This window comes from Opisthocomus hoazin, chromosome 1, assembly GCF_030867145.1.
Source record: "Opisthocomus hoazin isolate bOpiHoa1 chromosome 1, bOpiHoa1.hap1, whole genome shotgun sequence".
In the NCBI taxonomy this organism is placed as follows: Eukaryota; Metazoa; Chordata; class Aves; order Opisthocomiformes; family Opisthocomidae; genus Opisthocomus; species Opisthocomus hoazin.
The window spans coordinates 24,959,292-24,978,785 of record NC_134414.1 but is presented as its reverse complement, the minus strand read 5'-3'; the positions used below and the strand labels follow the sequence as shown (position 1 = coordinate 24,978,785).

Below are 19,494 nucleotides of genomic sequence, written 5' to 3'. Positions count from 1 at the left end.
CAATGCACATGTTCAAGGAGTGCTGAAAAGCAGGAAGAAATAGACACAGAATTTCTCCCTGTAATATATTAATACCAGCTCTTCTATCCATGAAGAAATATCACTGCTTTCTCCTTCTAGTATGTATCTGCATTTTTAACAGAAACAAAATGAAACATGAAGTATTTTCAGAGTTCTTCCCGTCCGCCCCCCAGTGAACACGTTCATCCAGTATTTCAACTGAGCATGGAAATCCTTTGCAGCCGGCATGAAGCATTGTCCTCCTCCGATAAAGCTGGACTCTATCTCATACTGCAGCTGTGTGGTCTTAGTCCTAGGCTTCATATGATGTCTTCACAGAATCACAGAATAGTTGTGTTTGGAAGGGACCTCTGGACATCGTCTGGTCCAATCCCCCTGCTCAAGCAGGGCCACCTAGAGCCAGTTGCCCAGGACCATGTCCAGGTTGCTTTTGAGTATCTCCAAGGATGGAGACTCCACAGCCTCTCTTTGCAGCCTGTGCCAGTGCTTGGTCATCCTCACATGGATAAAGTGTTTCCTGATGTTCAGAGGGAGCCTCCTGTGTTTCAGTTTCTGCCCATGGCCTCTGGTCCTGTCACTGGGCACCACTGAGAAGAGCCTGGCTCTGTCCTTTTTGTACCCTCTTTCCAGGTATTTAGACTCACTAATGAGATCCCCCTGAGCCTTCTTGAGGCTGAACAGTCACAGCTCTCTCAGCCTTTCCTTACAGGAAAGAGGCTCCAGTCCCTTCATCATCTTAGTGGGCGTTTCTTGGATTCTCTCCAGTATGTCCATGTCTCTTGTACTGAGGAGCCCAGCACTGGGCACAGCACTCCAGGCATGTTCTCACCAGGGCTGAGTAGAGGAGAAGGATCCCTTCCCTCAACCAGCTGGCAATACTTTGCCTAATGCAGCCCAGGATGCCATTTCTCTTCTTTGCAGCAAGGGCCCACTGCTGGATTACATTCAGCTTGGTTTCCACTAGGACACCAAGGTCCTTTTCTGCAAAGCTGCTTTCTTGTTGGGTTGCTCCCAGCATATACTGGTGCCTGGTGTTGTTCCTCCCCAGGTGCAGGGCTTTGCACTTCTGCTTGTTGAACTTCATGAGGTTCCTGTCAGCCCATTTCTCCAGCCTGTCAAGGTCCCTCTGGATGGCAGCACGACCCTCTGGGATATCAGCCACTCCTCCCAGTTTGGTGTCACCTGCAAACATGCTGAGGGTACACTCTGCCCCATCATCCAGGTCATTAATGAAGATGTTAAACAGAATGGAACCCAGTGTTGACCCCTGGGGTATGCTGCTAGTCATTGGCCTCCAAATAGACTTTGTGGCACTGATCACATCCCTCTGGGCCTGGCCATTCAAACAGCTTTCAATCCACCTTCCCGTCTGCTCATCCAGCCCACACATCAGCAGCTCCACTGGGACGATTTTATCAGAGAGAGTTAAAGGCCTTACTGAGGTCCACGCAGACAATGTGCACTGCTCTCGCCTTGTCTGTGAGGCCAGTTGTTTCATCATAGATGTTGCTCAAGTTGGTTAAGCATGACTTGCCCTTGGTGAATCAATGCTGACTACACCTGATGTCTTTCATGTGCTTGGAAATGGTTTCCAGGGTTAGCTGGTCCATCAGAAAAAAACTCTGCTCTTCAGAAAATTTTGAGCAGTCGGGTTTCTCTTGATATCAAACATTTGATTTTTTGTGCTTTCTGTGTAAATGTGGCTTAATTTCAGGAAGTGTTTTCAAGAGTGCTGTTCTTAACTTTCTTACCATTTTCTTACTCTCTTTTCCTGCAGCTGAACTCACTGGCAGGAGTTATATGTTTTGATTTCCTGCAACTGTGGAAATCTGATGGTTTGCTATTGAGCTGTTGATGGAGTTAAATATTGATTTACTGAAGTATGTGTTTGTAGTATTGTATCATATGAGTTCTTTCTTAAAATATCATAGAATCATGGAACAGTTTGGGTTGGGAGGGACCTCTACAGGTCCTCTAGTCCAACCCCCCTGCAGTGAGCAGGAACATCTTCAACTTGATCAGGCTGCTCAAAGCCCCGTCCAACCTGATCTGAGTGTTTCCAGGGATGAGGCATCTACCACCTCCCTGGGCAACCAGCTCCAGTGTTTCACCACCCTCGTTGTAAAAAATTGCTTCCTCATATCCAGTCTAAATCTGCCCCCTTTTAGTTTAAAACCATTACTCCTTGTCCTGTTACAGCAGGCCCTGCTAGAAAGTTTGTCCCCATCTATCTCACCAGCCCCCTTCAAGAACTGAAAAGCCACAATAAGATTTCCCTGGAGCTCTCTCTACTCCAGGCTGAACAGCCCCAACTCTCTTAGCCTTTTCTCATAGGAGATCCATCCCTTGCATCGTTTTTGTGGCCCTCATCTGGACCCACTCCAACAGATCCATGTCTTTTCTGTGCTGAGGGCTCCAGAGCTGGACACAGGACTCCAGGTAGGGTCTCACCAGAGTGGAGCAGAGGGGCAGAATCCCCTCCCTCGACCTGCTGGCCACGCTGCTTTTGATGCAGCCCATGATATGGTTGGCTTTATGGGCTGAGAGCTCACATTTGTGGCTTTTGTCCAGCTTTTCATCCACTGGTACCCCCAAGTCCTTCTCAACAGGGCTGCTCTCCCCTCATCCCCCAGCTTGTATTGGTATCGGGGGTTGCCCTGCCCCAGATGCAGGACCTTGTTGAACCTCATGAAGTTCACACAGGCCAACTTCTTGAGCTTGTCCAGCTCCCTCTGGATGGCATTCCATCCCTCAGGCATGTCAGCTGCACCACTCAGCTTGGTGTCATCTGCAGACTTGCTGAGGGTCCATCAATCCCACTGTCTGTGTCATGGATGAAGACACTTAGTATCTTGTACAATCAGCTCTCTTCTCCCAGTTGAGTGGGAGGAAATGGCAGGGAAGCCCGGGATGATATTGGATGTCTGGGGGGAGAAGAATGTGGAGGTTCTAGATGGGCTTTGGACATGGTCACCACAGCTTTGGCAGGGCTGATTGAAATAAGCTCTGCAAAAAGCCCTGCAAAGAGCCCTCGTGCGACTTCCATATGAAACAACTTGAGCGTCTCTGTATTACTGCCATGGTTCTGAGATAGCGTTGTAGGCAGGCTTTGTGCTGCACCTGGGTTAATAAACCTTTCTGGAACCTAAACCGAGGTATGGTACATTTGAGTGGCTCTACAGAAACCAGTGTGGGACGAGCAGGATTGGGACAGAGCCAGAACTAATAAATGCTGCTTGTCTGAGCTGGCTCTGAGGAGATCTAGCTCTACATTACTACTGAACTCAAGGCTGAATTAGGACTAAAAGTGATGTGAAACTTTGTCCTTTTTTCTTATGATTTTTTAGCTATACAAAAAGAGTATCATTACCTGCTATTTAATCCTTAATTTATTTTGAAATAAATGTTGTATTTTTAAAAATAAGGATAATCATATTTCACAGCTTGGAGTGGTGTATGTGGAGAAATCCTGCTTCACATTATAGTATACTTCTACTGCAATAATACTTTTATAGTGAACTTTTCATTTATGGTCAGTCCTTAGTTAAAGAAGCAGTTGTTTGAATTACAAATGGGAAACTCAGCTTAATATTCATAGCAGTACGTAGGATGACGGTATAAGGTTTTAAACTGATGTGACAAAAACCAGTCCTAAACTATTATGGTATTATGGTGGTTGTTATGACTCTCTGCTAAAAAGTGTTATTTTTCTTTTAATAAAAGGGTCATTTTAACAGGCCTTGTAGTCTGTATGCAGGGAAAGCTTCAGCGCAGAATCAGAAGAGGACTGAAGCACTTAGTGGTGGGTGTAACTTTTCATGGTAACAGTCTGAGCAGAGCGTGATCACAGGGGGATGCTGTAGAAGTCTGGAGACATCTGAGATTTACCTACTACAGCTTTTCAAAAAGTGCCACTGTTGAAGGAGCTGCAGTTCTTAGGAATTACCGACTTAAAAATCTCAGGATGCTCCACACAAACACTACTTTACACTCTGTACTTCTGGCAGGCTCTGAATGTAAAGCAGTGTCCTTCGTACTCTAAACTTATGTGGCTTATTACATGGAAATTAACTCATCTGTTCTGCTTTCTTTGAGAGATTTGCTTCCATTCTTTTTATATAACTTGATCTAAAGTGATTTAGATCATGCTTATGTTTGTCCTTTTGGTGTAAAGACTTGTTTTGAGTAAGAAGGAAAATGTGTGCATTGCAGCATGTAGAGTGTGAATTTAAGTGTTGCTACACATCTTGAAGAACTTGTGTCAGTATGGTAGAGGCAAAATCTGCTTTATTTTTTATGTTCTGTGTAATTAAAAAGAGAATGAAATACATCGGCCTTAGCTTCTTGCATTTGTAGTGTGAAAATAAGCAAAATTCTGTAACTGAGCATACCGGTATTTTTGACAGATGTTGCTATGGGAGTTGCAAAATGCTGCTAGAGTATGTGATAAAGGTAATATAAAGGATACTAGCAAAATAAAACAAAATACGATGACATATTCAAGAACGAGTGCCGTGGCTTGGAGAAGTAACCCGACGCTGCTGTGCACCGCAGTGCAGTGAAGCTGTGTAGTGGATTGTAGCTGAAGTTGTTTGCAGCGTATTGGCAAATGCTGTATTGCCATGGACTTCGTTTTGAGGTCTTTCCTTTTGTGTGTGGGAGTGGGAAGGAATAAGGGTAGGTAAGTGGATAGGAGCTGACTCTTTCACAGCTGATCTCTAACTAAGCCTTTTGGTCATAGGCCTTCAAATAGCATAGTTCTCGTCTTTGGTGTTTGGCTATTGTAGTCTAGCTGCTGCTTGTTTATATTTCGGTGGCTAGTTACCATTTCATTAAGAAGCCAAAGCACAAGAGCATGAAAGAAGAAAGAAAACAGAAGGGAGGGACTGTGATTCTCTAGAGTTAAACAGTCTTTGAGATCACAGAATCACAGAATAGTAGGGGTTGGAAGGGACCTCTGTGGGTCATCTAGTCCAACCCTCCTGCCGAAGCAGGGTCACCTACAGCAAGCTGCACAGGACCTTGTCCAGGCGGGTCTTGAATATCTCCAGAGAAGGAGACTCCACAACCTCCCTGGGCAGCCTGTTCCAGTGCTCCGTCACCCTCAGAGGGAAGAAGTTCTTCCTCATGTTCAGACAGAACTTCCTGTGCCTCAGTTTGTGCCCATTGCCCCTTGTCCTGTCACTGGGCACAACTGAAAAGAGCTTGGCCCCATCCTCCTGACACCCACCCTTCAGATATTTGTAAGCATTTATAAGGTCCCCTCTCAGCCTTCTCTTCTTCAGGCTGAACAAGCCCAGCTCCCTCAACCTCTCCTCGTAGGAGAGATGTTCCAGTCCCCTCATCATCCTCGTAGCCCTCCGCTGGACTCTCTCCAGTAGCTCCTCATCTTTCTTGAACTGGGGAGCCCAGAACTGGACAGAGTACTCTAGATGAGGCCTCACTAGGGCAGTGTAGAGGGGAAGGAGAACCTCCCTCGTCCTGCTGGCCACACTCTTCTTGATGCACCCCAGGATCCCATTGGCTTTCTTGGCAGCCAGGGCACACTGCTGGCTCATGGTTAACCTGTCGTCCACCAGGACACCCAGGTCCCTGTCCACAGAGCTGCTCTCCAGCAGGTCCACCCCAAGCCTGTACTGGTGCATGAGGTTGTTCCTCCCCAGGTGCAGGACCCTGCACTTGCCCTTGTTGAACCTCATCAGGTTCCTCTCTGCCCAGCTTTCCAGCCTATCCAGGTCACGCTGAATGGCAGCACAGCCTTCCGGTGTATCTACCACACCTCCCAGTTTGGTGTCATCAGCAAACTTGCTGAGGGTACATTCTAACTCTTCATCCAGGTTGTTGATGAAGAAGTTAAACAAGACTGGGCCCAGTACTGACCCCTGGGGGACACCACTAGTTACCAGCCTCCAACTAGACTCAGCGCCGCTGATGACAACCCTCTGAGTTCTGCCATTCAGCCAGTTCTCTATCCACTTCACCGACCACTCATCCAGCCCACACTTCCTCAGCTTCCCTAGGAGGATATCATGGGAGACTGTGTCGAAAGCCTTGCTGAAGTCTAGGTAGACAACATCCACAGCTCTCCCTTCGTCTACCCAGCCAGTCATGTCATCGTAGAAAGCTATCAGACTGGTCAGGCATGATTTCCCCTTGGTGAATCCATGCTGACTACTCCTGATAACCTTCTTTTCTTCCACTTGCTTCATGATGGCCGCCAGGATAAGCTGCTCCATCACCTTTCACGGGATGGAGGTGAGGCTGACCGGCCTGTAGTTCCCCGGGTCCTCCTTCTTGCCCTTTTTGAAGATTGGAGTGACATTGGCCTTTCTCCAGTCCTTGGGCACCTCTCCTGTCCTCCAGGACCTCTCAAAGATGATGGAGAGTGGCTCAACAATGACATCCGCCAGCTCCCTCAGCACTCGTGGGTGCATTCCATCGGGGCCCATGGATTTGTGGACATCCAGATCACTTAAGCGATCCCTCACACCGTCCTCCTTGACCAAGGGAAAGTCGTCCTCTTTGTAGGCTTCTTCTCTTACCTCTGGGGCCTGGGATTCCTGAGGACCAGTCTTAGCACTGAAGACTGAAGCAAAGAAGGCATTCAGTAGCTCTGCCTTCTCCGCATCCTCCGTCACCAGGACACTCGCCTCATTCAGCAGCGGCCCCACGTTGTCCCTAGCCTTCCTTTTGCTGCTGATGTAGTTGAAGAAGCCCTTCTTGTTGTTTTTGACATCCCTTGCCAGCTTCAATTCCAGGTGAGCCTTGGCCTTCCTCGTCGCATCCCTGCATGCTCTCATCACGTTTCTGTACTCTTCCCAAGAGATGCCAGAAAATGGTATAAATAACGCTTGGACTTTGTGTATGGAATGAGGGAGCAAGAACATTTTTGCCATTTGGGGTGCACGCACAACTACAAGCAGATTGGAGACGACAGCAAAATCAGAACTGCAAAGAGTTGTGTGGCCCTGAGTGGCTAGTGGAAGGTGCAGGTTTGCAAAGTATTTGTTTGCTTGATGTACTTGTAGTTTGTTTACATTCTAGGGTCAGAGTCTGAGGAAGTTTGAGCCCAAGTATAGCTTGCATGCATCTCTGAACTGCTTATTATAATTGCTTTTTGCTCGTCCTCAGTTTCTGTGTGTGCGTGCAGAGGCATGGTGTCTTCCTCCCCACGTGTGTCTTCTGTGCAATAGAGTCTTGAACATACTTAGTTGTTTGATGTTAGGCTCAGGAAGCTTGGCCATGTCTGAACGCAATGTCACATACAAAAATCCTCACGTGGCTCAAAGCTGTAACATACTTCTTATGTGACTCAGAGAGTCCCCAGAGCCTGAGGTGTGATTCGTGCGTGGGAGGTGATTGTGTCTCCTTGGTGTTTCTGTTGTCCCAGCAAAAGACAAGAATGCAGAGTCAGCAGCACTTACTGGCTGGTCTCCTGCCCTAGCTGAGGATTTGGCTGATGCCACAGCCAAAGCAAACTCCGTTTTCCAGTCAGTCACACGGTGCAGCCTTGGCATGGGAATGGCACTTGAGTGCCGATGGACTCTTGGGGATCAAAAGCCACAGCCTGGCCACCCGTGGTGTTGCCGTGGTCTGTCTGGACTACGTGTTCGCCCCATCGCTGAAAATCAGTCAACATCTGCTGAATTTGGTATCCAAATTTGAATATAAGGAAAACTGAGTTACTGTGAAGCACTGTATCATAACTAGTCTGTGACTTAGTTTCACTATTTGAAAAATAAAGCCAAATGTGTTCAGTAAGGGCCTTGAGGCTTATCTGGTGTATTTTGTCACATGCTATGACTTGGAGCTGAAGGCTGTAGTTTATGTAGCTCAACTGACTGGCTGGTTTGGGATTCTTGTATTTCCTTAGGTACAACATTGATCCTGGCTTGTACTGTCCGTTTTTCTCTCTTGGGGCATGCATGGAAGGTTTGAACTCTTTGTTCAGTCAGCTCCTAGGAATTTCCCTTTATGCTGAAGAGCCACAGAGAGGAGAGGTTTGGTCTGAAGATGTTCGAAAGTTGGTAAGTATTCTCGTTCCCAGCATCTGAAATGACAAAGGGAATTCAGACAAGGTGGTGTGTTCCTCTGGGCCATGAATCAGATTTGGTTTTTAAATTACTTGGCTAATTTAAAATCAAAAGCACACACTAGCTGTCTAATTTTAGTTGAAGTTAGATGTCAAGGGCTTTATACTCCTTCTCAGTGCCTTTTGTATGCTTGGTATTTTATGGCCTTTGTAACATGTCTCTATGTTAAGAGTGCCTGAATCAGAAGCAGTTTCTGTTTGGAGATTGTTGTTGTACCTTTCAAGCCATCTTTCTGGATGAGCCCTGCTGGTTTTTTAGTTTTAAGTTGTAGATGACTTTTTAGATGAGTAGAATGCTGTAGGTGTATATTCTCGCACTCAGGTCTCTTTCCCTCATTTTTTTCTTCTGTACGTCATCTTTACTTTGAGATTGGTTTTTATGTCTGTATTTTTCTGCCCTCTTTTTAGGGGAGGGTGGAAATAAAAGCTTGGGCAATAATTTACTCCTCAGGTTCCCAGGTTCCTCTGTTGTCTTCCCTCCATGTATTCACTGCCAGATCTTCACTGCCCTTCCACCTCCAGCAAGAGCTGCTGTTCTTTATGTCCTGTGGGTCAATTTGTTAGTACTCCTTACTCTTTCTGCTTTTATTTCCACAGTAAACCGCTTTCTGTTACCGTTGACTTCTCAGAAGTCATTTAGCATTAAAAGTAACACCATCTGTAGCCCCTAACCTGTGACTAATTAGTTTTGAGTGAAATGCAGAAATGGCTGTAGTTTGAGGAACAAGTTGTGAATCTGGTATATCTATTTTTTCCAACTAAAATTACCAACAGATTTTACATTAATTATTCCCATTTTATTGGTCATTTTTTCGTTATAAATCTTTGGATTAGAACACCGTGTCTTCAGCTGACACATCAGTGCTTTCACTGTGGAAATGATACATTTTTTTTTTTCTTCAGGCTGTTGTTCATGAAACTGAAGGTTTGCTAGGATACATCTATTGTGACTTCTTTCAGCGACCTGATAAGCCACATCAGGTAACATTTATGATCTGATTCCAGTGTGGGTTTTATCTGACTAATGACTGGGGCCATTTGTGTTCAGTGTAAGTTTAGTGAAAGCTATCTCAATTTAAAATAAATTAAATTTAAACAGGGAATGTCTGTATATTCAAATGTGGTTTTAGGTAAAATATTTTTGTGAGTAACTTTTTGTTTAAAAAATGTCACCGGGTAGGCTGAACTCAGATTCTTTGTTCTACGGAAATGGTAGATTTTTAAACACCTATTTTCTGGCCTTCTATTTACAAGTAAAAACATTCTGAAATTTTAATACTCTTTAAAGGTGAAAGCTCATAATGGCAACTAAATTTTATTCAAAATTTGACTTAAAACTGTAGATAGTTCCAACTGTTGTGGCTTACTCACTCGTGCTGCCTGCTGCCAGTATATTAACTATGCAGTGCAGTACAATGGACACCTCACTCTGTAGAAGCATCTGCAAATTACCACCTTTAGTGAGGTGGTACATGGACAAACTTTAAATCTACATTAATTTAATATATTACTCCATTTTGCTAATAAAGAAGTTACTTCTGAAGAATAAGGAGAGAACTTAATCTATAAATTATGGATTTGGCACATCAGTAAATTTCTTTGAGCTAGTGATATTATTTAGAAAAATTGAGAGGTTTTAATAATTCTAAAACAGACAAACATTTATTTTCTTAAAGCAACACAGTCTTTTCTTTATGGATTAAGGTAGTTTCCTTCTGAATATAAAGGAAATAATAAAGATGGAGAAACAGCATGCTGCTATTGAACAACACTGTTAATAATCATTTAATTAAACTTGTGTAACTGAGTATATGTTTAGGTTTCATTTAATAGTTTAATAATCTCGTCAATGTTTAATGTCATTGCTATAATGACGTTGGCTGTCCATATGTTTGCTTTTATCTTGAAAAGGATTGTCACTTTACAGTTCGTGGAGGCAGGCTAAGGGAAAATGGAAAGTACCAGCTGCCTGTAGTTGTTCTTATGCTTAGCCTGCCCCATTCAACAAGGGGTGCACCAACGCTACTGAGTCCTGGCATGATGGAGAATCTCTTCCATGAAATGGGACATGCAATGCATTCTATGCTGGGAAGAACTCGGTACCAACATGTCACTGGTAAGAAAGTTAGAATAATGATTTTCTGGTTTAGTTAAATGTTTAATTTCTGGAAGAAAGGAGTAGATTAAAAAAAAAAAAAAAAAGGAAAGGAAAACAAAGAAAAAAACCCAAAACAAAGCAAAAAGAAAAGAGGACAAACCAGAAATGCTTGAGTTATGTTGATACTTCTACATCTTTGATGACTTGAAAATACAATATCAGATCCCCAGATATTATCTAAAACCCAACCAAACAACACTTGAATGTTCTTCTTCTCTCAATAAGAATTAGGCATTCGTATCTCTTCTTTGTGTACTGCTGCTCTCTGTTCTAGTGGTGGTATCCACTCTTGCAAGTCTGCCTTATGTGAAGTTTATAATAATGGAATAGTTGGAGGATTGAAAATAAAGTGAGCCAAACTTATACCTAGTGTAAAAGCACGATGAATCCTGGGTTGGAAATGATTTAGGAAATTGAATTAAGGAAAATTAGTAAATTAGTTCTTGCAAAGAACATACACTGGCAATATAGAAAATCTGTAAAGCCAGGCCTCTTCTAGTTGATTCTGATTAAAGCAAAGTTTATGAATTAGAAACATACTGTATTTGCAAGCATGATTAACTGACGGGCCTTTTTATCGTATGTAAATGGACATGAATAAATATGCAGTTGCAGCTAGGTGGATGCACAGAAAAGGAATATTGCCTTTTTTCATTTGGTCCCTCTGCTCAAGCAGCGGGAGTGAGTGTGGTGGCTGACAGCTTACAGGCTGCTGTGGCCTGCTGCAGTTGTGGGGAGTGGGTCAAAGACGTGTTCTGGCTAAAGCTGCTTGGCACGCTGCTTGTCTTACCTGCAGACAGCGTGGTATGTCCTCTTCTATAATGATGTGCTGGTAATCCCATTTGCAGTAGACATTTACTTGTCAAAAAAACCCCCGCAAACAAACAGATGAAATTGTAACTCCCTTGTCTGAAGGATTTTTTTTATGTTTTACCATTTTTATATTATGCTAATGATACAAAGGGGAGTCTATGGTAGAGTTATGTGCTGTCAGCAGATACTTTGCACCCAGTGACAAAATACTCTTTAAGTCTCCCACTTAGAATAGAGCGAGCTGTTTGTAAGTGTGTCGCTGCTGGGCATTGTTAAAACAAATGAACACTGCGTATGCTCTTTCAATATAAGCTCTTTATACTCTGTGTACTCTTTGGGACTGCTCTCCCCCACCCCTTCCACTCATATGGACTGGCTCCGCTTGACCTCCAGGAGTACTTACATGTCCAAAGTAACTGCTTTGGTGGGGTTCTTCTCTTGTGGCGAAACGCATGCTCTGCATGTTGATGGTTGGACTTGATGATCTTAGAGGTCTTTTCCAATTCTATGGTTCGTGTCAAAGTCTGAAAGGGGCACGAAATGGCCGATTCTGAGGCTCAGACTTTCCGTGAGCCCCTGTGTATGGTTTCAGCGTTGCCTTAGCTCCACACAGCCCTGCGTCCCAGGGGTTTTCACTCCAGCTCTAGCATTGCAAAAGCAGCGTCAGAGGTCAGTCATGTTGTTTCTGTAGAGAACGTGGGTTGTTTTTTTTTTTTTTTAGGGTTTGGAATGTGTGACAATCAAATGGCTCGTCCCAGGGATGTCTGTGGGGGGCCATCTGCTCTCATGAGACACCAGGGTGGAAAAGTGTGCAAACAAGAGGACTGCAGGCTATTGTGAGAACAAAAAATTGAACATTCTAGTTGAGATACACTGAGTTTCTGACCTCTTTTCTACTCTTCCCCACCTCCCTTTTGTAATTAACATTACCAAATGTTCAGGAACCCATTCTCCTGCTAATGGGCCCAAAACTTGGATAATACTGTAGATTTTGGCTTACGATATGCTTCTTTTTAAGTTAATCTGTCATTTTACTGTATGCATTTATTGATTGTTTAATGCATAGGTGTGTGTAAGATTTTTTAAAACCTAGCTTGTATTCCATTTCAGTTTGTCATGCAGTAGAGAATACCTATGTTATTTTCCAGGAGGACTATCTTATCCCAGATAACTGCCCAACCTTTTATGTTTCTGACTTTCAGATAATGTCATTTTTCAGGAGTTTCTTTAATGGTTGTTAAAAGAATTCTGTCACTTTGTTAAGGAGCACTGAGAAAGCATAAATGGCTAGGGGAACATCAGTGTAGTTCTGCAGTCATTTATCTCGGGATCTGCCTTGTTTTAGGCATTTTAAAAACTATTTCCAAACAACAGAAAGAAAGACTCTACTAATGAAATGTGGTGGCACAAAAGAAGGATTGGGGTGTTGTATAAGAACTGAATGACTGGATACTGCAGTTTAAGAAGTAAAATGCAATTCAGAACTACATGGTGCAGATCATGCATTTAAAGAATACAAAGAGAATTTATGCTATCAAATGGGTATTTCAACAGTGGTGGAGGAACAGAAGAACAGTTTTGTGTGTTAATGCAGAACTACTAATAGCTAATGTGTCTGTGAGAGGGGCGAATGTGATTTGAAATTACAGCGGAGGTGTATCTAGCAGCAATAAGTATTAGAATGATGAAGAAAGATACTGGTGAAACCTCATGCAATGCTTGGGCATGGTTTTGTGTCTCTGGTCTGAGTGTGAATTCAAACTGAAGCAGGTGCAGACACAAGCTACAGTGCATAGTCTGTTAGACTTTATCTTGCCTTCAGATAATGATGGCTGAGAGAATACAGTTTGTCTCAATTTAGGAGGTAAAAGAGTGTGGGAAATGCTATTTATACTAAAGAGTCTGAAAACATTGAATATAAACAGATTATGAATTCAGATTAAAAATTAGAGAAAGATTTGTGAAGATCAAAGGAGTGATTTAAACAAAATAGTCTTCAAGAAAGAATAGTAGAAGCAAAGACCGTACTTACATAGAAGACTAGTTTGGAATGTTGACATTGTCTCTAGCAGATAGGGATAGAGACGATGGCCCAGTGGGTCCGTTATTAAAGCAACAACTTTGTACATCCCTAACTTTAATGCAAAAATTAGAAGTGTAGCTTTGATTTGGTGATGTGTTAGACTTTTTAATAATTTCCGTTGTGTAAGGTGCTGATAAAGATTAGAGTAAATAAAGTTTTTGGGAAAGTGCTTTTTGAAAGCACTGACTGCTAAGATATTACCTCATTGCGCTGACTTAGAACATGTCCTCAATCTGCAGGAGTGTTCCTTGGATGAATGACTTGGTATTATAAAGCGAGGTTAATATAAAGCATAAGTAAGCTCAGCAAACAGATGGAAGCTAAAATTTGTAACTGTGAATGGGATTAAGGCAGAGTTTTGTTTACATTGTAGGTTGATTTAGGTTTAAGACACTTAAATAGATTTGGTGTTTCATGTAGGGCCAGTTTGGCTGGAGTCTGGTTTAGTTTAAAAAGGGTGTGATCCAGAGCTTTATAAGGTGCCTCGCCCAGCTGTTCAAATATTTTGTTTTACTTTGTGATTTATAGTAAAATGTGAAAAATGAAGCTTTGCTAGCAATATGTACAGTAATGCTGTGGAAATAAAATATTGACTTAATATTAACGAAGGAACATTAAAGTTCACCAAAAGTCCAACCTGAAAGTTGTGAAACCTTTTGGGAAGAGTTAACTATTTGTGTTAATGAAAATAGCAAATGCTGATGTGTACAATTATTCTACCTCTAGGAACCAGATGTCCTACGGATTTTGCTGAAGTTCCCTCAATTCTAATGGAGTACTTTGCAAATGACTATCGAGTGGTTAATCAGTTTGCAAGGCATTATAAAACGGGACAGGTAGGGAAAATTAATGTGTAAAATACTGAAAATAGCAATAAATATATTCAGGAAAAGAATCAAATTTTCATGTGTTGTTTGTTAATAATGTTTAAAGTAGAAATAAAGAATGGATAGAAATTATTTTAATATTATCATTTCAATTATTCAAAAAAAGTTAATGTTCTCATTGCAAAAAAGATAAATGTAATCTGTAAAAGAATACCCTTATATCCAAGGTTCCAAGCACACATTTAAAATTTTGAGCGTCTTTTTCCTACAAAAGTTGTGTAATTTCTATGCTACACAAACTTAGTGTAATAGGTGAGCAACTTCCACGCAAATCAAGTTATGTGGAGTGTTTTAATTTAATTACAGCTAAGTTATGACAAAAATAGCGATTCATCATTGAACTGTTTAAAGTCTGTCTTAAAATAAAGCTCAGGTACCAAATCATGGAAATAAATGGAAGTGATCTGCAGTGTCAAAACCTCTCATTTTTAGCACAGTGTAGGGTAGCGATTGAAGTATTTTGTGATGAAAAGTATACTGCTTTATTTAGGATTATGTTAGGATTAGTTAGATTCTGGCAGTCATGAATCTCTGCATTAAAACTCTGATCCCTTTTTTATATAAAGCTATTCTATGCCAGTTGACTGCAAGGATCTGCTTTCTATGGGAAATTTAGAAAACAGCTCTTTGGAACAAGGTGGCTTTTGGTGGTCGCTTTTAATGCATGGCAGCAGAACGTGATTTATATTTGTACAGCCGTTTCAAAAATACAAACCAGTAAACAATAACCAAAGTTGTTTTTCCAGTGCTTTTGATTGAGGCAAGTCTCAGTGTACTCGGGTATGATGGTTGAAGAACAAACTACCCATCAATGCAAAAACAAGAAAGCCTCTTAAGCTTTGTAGTTTTACACTTCATTGAAGCTTTTTATCCAATACTAAGCATTCAGTATTTTTCAGTATTATGAAGGTGTAATTACATTTGCCTCTATTGAATGATTGAAAGAGTATGTTGCTTAACTTCTATTTTAATAGATACTGTCTGAGAAATTAGCTCTGTAAAACTGCTTGCCTTTTTTTTTTTTTTTTAACAGAACAATCGTTTCTGCAGAATTGATTGCACTAAGAAAGTCTCCTTGAAACCTGGGAGTTAAAAGTACTCGGTTCAGGAGCATTGAACATTTATAGTTTTGAGTCCACATACCAAAATACTGCTTTCTAGTGTTCCCTATAAAGTTCACGTGGCATTTAAACATTGCGGAGTTAATCTGACTGCATATGAGTTCAGAGAATGAGCTTGACTAAAACATCTGAAAGAGATTTGTGCAACATTATTCATGGCTTTGTATTTTCAAAATGGCTTAACAAATCTAAACCATGTTTAGTTACAGTGCAAAAGCTAAGAACCAGACACTGTGTCCCATTTGGTGTTTCCATAAACTTCTTCTGTGTATTGGTGGTGAAATCTTCCCCTTGCAGAGAGCAATTGAGAGAGGTTTAATGTAGAAATTCAGTCTTGAAGGGAGCAAGAATGGATTATGCTGGAAGATGAGAAAAAGAGCCTGAAACTGCTGTGAGGCTTTTGAGGGCTTTAGATGGCTTCCTTTTAATTGCCTCTTTTTATAATTTTAGAATGTATTTTTAACCATTATGCAACATATATAAATCTACTTTTGCTTATGTTGTTTCGTCCAAGCTAGTTTTAAGAATCTGATATCAGATTTCTGTATCTGTCATTTAAAAATAGATTGAAGTAATCTTTTCTGTTCTTGAAATTTAATGATTGTTACAATAATTACTTTTATCTGTTGCGTGTATGTTACAAAATACTTTGAACAGAAAATGCCAGCTCTCTTACATTTATGGCTTCGCAAATCATTTTGGGGCTTTTATTTTCTGTGCTCATTCCCTGACTAATTTTTTTGGTGTGCAAATAGACATTTGAATCAACATTTTGTTCTAGGCCAGTTTTTTAAGTTCTTTGGAAGAAGAGTGAGTCCACTTTACCTCCATTTCAAGGGAGAAGTAAGGAAGGTGGGTGAAACAGTTAAAATGTGAAATTTGTAAAACCACTTCCTCCAAATGTTGTTCCATATGAGAACTTCCATGAAGTTTCTTCTTATGAACAAGGAGACTGAGATTTTCTGTGCAAGAAGGATCTTTCCTGCAACAACTACACCAACATAGCTGGGTGCTGACAAAAGGAGGGTTTTTTACTGGCCCAGCTTGTTTTGAGGAGGCAGTGCAGATAATTTGAAAAAGCATCCTTTTTTTGGCATTGCCGCATCTATGCTATAGTTCTTCCGTGTAATTTTTAGGTGGTGTAATTTTTAACACTCCTACTGAACAGAAGTATGTCAGAAAAACTTGGTAGTGTAGTCTCAGCTTACGATTGCCCTTGCCATAAAGCCAACTGTAGAAGGACAGGTCCTGAGGATCCTCACTTAGGATCAGTACTTATGCTTAGGGAAAGAGGAGGGGAAAGAGGTGTTGTTCTGGTTGTTAAAACACGAGCTGTGGAAAACTGGTTTTTGGTAGTACTGCGGAAAAAAGAGTTGGTGGGCAGGCTTTCAAAGATGAGAATGCATTATGCATATAGATGTGGATCATGAGGCTCTAGTCCAAAATATCTGGAAGTTTACAGAAAGCTTGTCTCTGTTTTCTGTGCATTTTGGATGGTTGTGCTGTTGAGTATTGAGGAGTGAAAAAGCTCACAAACTCTGCTGGCAAAGGAAGCAAGTCTTGTGAATTCAGTTCAAAAAGCTGGCCAGCACAAAAGTATTTGTTCCAAGAAAGTAGCAAGGCTAGTTTTCCTTTCATCTTAAAGATAACTCAAAACAGAAAATAGTAGAGGTGGGGGAAAAAAAAAGAAAAAAAGGAATAGAGAGGACTGTGTTAATTAATTACTTAAGTTGAATTACTCAGGTAAGCTGATGAAGTCACGCCATACTGAAATGAGGTTGTCACAGTGCTTAGGCAGACAATGTGGTGCATGCGTACCATTCTGGATCACTGTGTTTGTTTAATTTCATTTGTGAAGTGCACAGATATGTGGTAGGTCTGTCGAGCTAAATCATTTTAAACTTGTGTTTCTTTGGAGGCTCTCTTGAACAAAGGCCAGTATTTCAGCTGTTCAAATTGGAGCTGACTTCATTTTTCATGGAGATAGAATTACAAAGGAGTATTGTATTAGCATGATTACAAGAATAAGCCCACAGATAGTAAACAGTCATAATGTGTCGTGGTTAGTACACAGCAGTGAAGGAGTTAAGCGTGCTTTGGGACACAGGGAATTCTGTTCTTTTAGCCACCATGGCAGACATGCTGAAAAATTCGTGCCAAGATCTTAAAGTTACTTAATATAGAAGAATGGAGAAATGGAACCCAAAGGAAAGCATGTAGCGTTTAAGTTTTGAAAATGGAATGGTTATGCAATTAACATAGTTTTAACCAAAGCTCTGTGAAGTCTTTCTTTTAGAAGGAGGATGACAGTTTGATTCTGGTTTTATCGGAAAGCTCATCTTTCAGGAGAAGTAAAATAATCATGCTGATGTATTTTTTCCTTCACTCAGCTGCTTATTAAGGGACTGTGTGAGATAATAGAGCATGGAGAAATAGTTGCCTGAAACAGTACATCTTTCTCAGTACATTTGAGACCTCAGCATATCTGTACGCCGGACATTCACGAAAACAAACTTTAGAGAGAAACAGTGATCTTTGAAAAACCCTCTGGAGTCTAATTTTAGTTCCCTGAAACATTAAATTTTAAAATCTCAGAGGTGCTTTGGGAAAAATGAATGATCTCCTTTTTATCATCCTTTCAATTTGATCTAATTTTGGCAGTGTTTTTTTGGTGCCAAATTCTGCTCGGCTCATGAATTATGATCACCACACAATCTTTGAGCCAGATCAGTGGCACTGATAGATGTAAACAAAAGAACATTTACGTCTTTCTCCTGCGCCTTTTTGTCAATAGGTATTGTCATAAGAATGATTTGTAGTTGCCTGTTGATCTTAATCTGCTCAAGCAGGGCATCTTCAGGGCAGAGTAGATCTACATTGCTTGTTTGATATTCATATGGCTGCAAAATAGATAAAAATATTTTTTCAGAAGTTCTTGGTATTATCTACGTTTTACTTGGTCTTTAGAAAGTGGTGCTAAGCCATCTCCTGTGCAAGGAGATTTTAGTACATTATTAATGATTATTCTGTGTCTCCCCTTAGGAGTTCAATATAGAATAGGAGAGATGCTTGTGGGAGAATGTAAGGAGGAAACGGGTGAGTGCAGAGGCTGCCATTCCAGCAGTCTTCTCTGGCCTGAGGTCAGCTGTTTGCAGTACAGTCAAAAGAAGGCAAGGTTCTTGGGTGGAGAGACTGTAAGAAAAGCTTAGCTCTGAACTGAGAACTAGACCTGCTTCAGTTGTTTCCTGAGCAGGCCTGGATGTGACCAACTGTCCCGGGGAGCGTACAAAGTCTGTCTGCATTGCCGAACCTTGCTGCTCGGTGCCCCAGTGAACTGCAAACTTGGATCTTCCAATTCAGTTGAGGATCGGTGGGACTGTGGTTTACCAGAATGCCGATTAGAAAGGTCTTAGTGTCTTTTGTTCTATTTATTTTGTGTACCAGCTGAAAGCCTGTGAGCTTAACTTCCTCTTCCCTTATTTAATATAGCCGAAATATAAAATTGAAAATCCATTATGCTGAAAGAGCTGGTTTGACCTTACTTGTAGGAGTGCTCTTGGCTTTAACACTTTTAAATTATAACTCTGTAAAATATACATATTTGCTGTTGCCAAGCTTTTCGATGTTCAGCTTTCTTAACACTGACAAACTACAATTTAAGAATTCATATCCAGTTTTCTTGTACTTTACTGTATCCAAAATACAAGTGCCCCTAAAAGAAAATTTTTTTTTAATTCCATACTACGCTACTTCACTAGGAAATGAAAGCCTCCAAAAAGCTGCCAAAACTTGCTGGCTGATAGGTTTCGTGCTTAATAACAAAATCTATTCAAAATTCTGTAGGTTTCTTTACACAAGGGTTTCTCTCATAACAACTGAAACTGTGTTACTGCAAACCCACATGTGCTTTAGTTCCAGGCTGAAAAGCCATTGAAGTGCATGCCTCACTCTGTGTAAGAGGATGAGACAAGAGATGTTCACAGAGCCAGTCCAACCAAAATACTTTTTACCATTTGTAATTTTTTTCTACTTTGCTTCTTGCCTTAATAACTTTTCTGCATAATTAAATAGTATTTTGAACGATACTAAATCCAGTGTGGAACCTCAAGGTAGTCAGCTGCTAACAGCTTTATTACTATGGATAGCTGCCCATTTACTCTTACTCTAGTAGTCTGAAATCATCATGTAATTTTGAAACAGAATTTTTGTATTTGGGAAGGGTAGATACTGGCCTAACAAGGACGTACTGTAAGACAGACTTCATGTTCATTGGTTCATTTTTCTGTGTTGAAATTTAACAGCTGTGCACATTTAGGACA

At 41.2% G+C, this 19,494-nt stretch overlaps 1 protein-coding gene across 1 annotated transcript in view; it reads left to right on the top strand.

Moving 5' to 3' along the window:
* The window catches only part of MIPEP (mitochondrial intermediate peptidase), an 82,206-nt gene that overhangs the window by 30,066 nt on the left and 32,646 nt on the right, over positions 1 to 19,494 (top strand). Inside the window, exons 11-14 of the mRNA XM_075419367.1 lie at positions 7,895 to 8,048; positions 9,017 to 9,094; positions 10,025 to 10,229; positions 13,894 to 14,003. Coding sequence (XP_075275482.1) covers positions 7,895 to 8,048; positions 9,017 to 9,094; positions 10,025 to 10,229; positions 13,894 to 14,003 — 547 coding nt within the window. The remainder of the gene's footprint in view (positions 1 to 7,894; positions 8,049 to 9,016; positions 9,095 to 10,024; positions 10,230 to 13,893; positions 14,004 to 19,494) is intronic.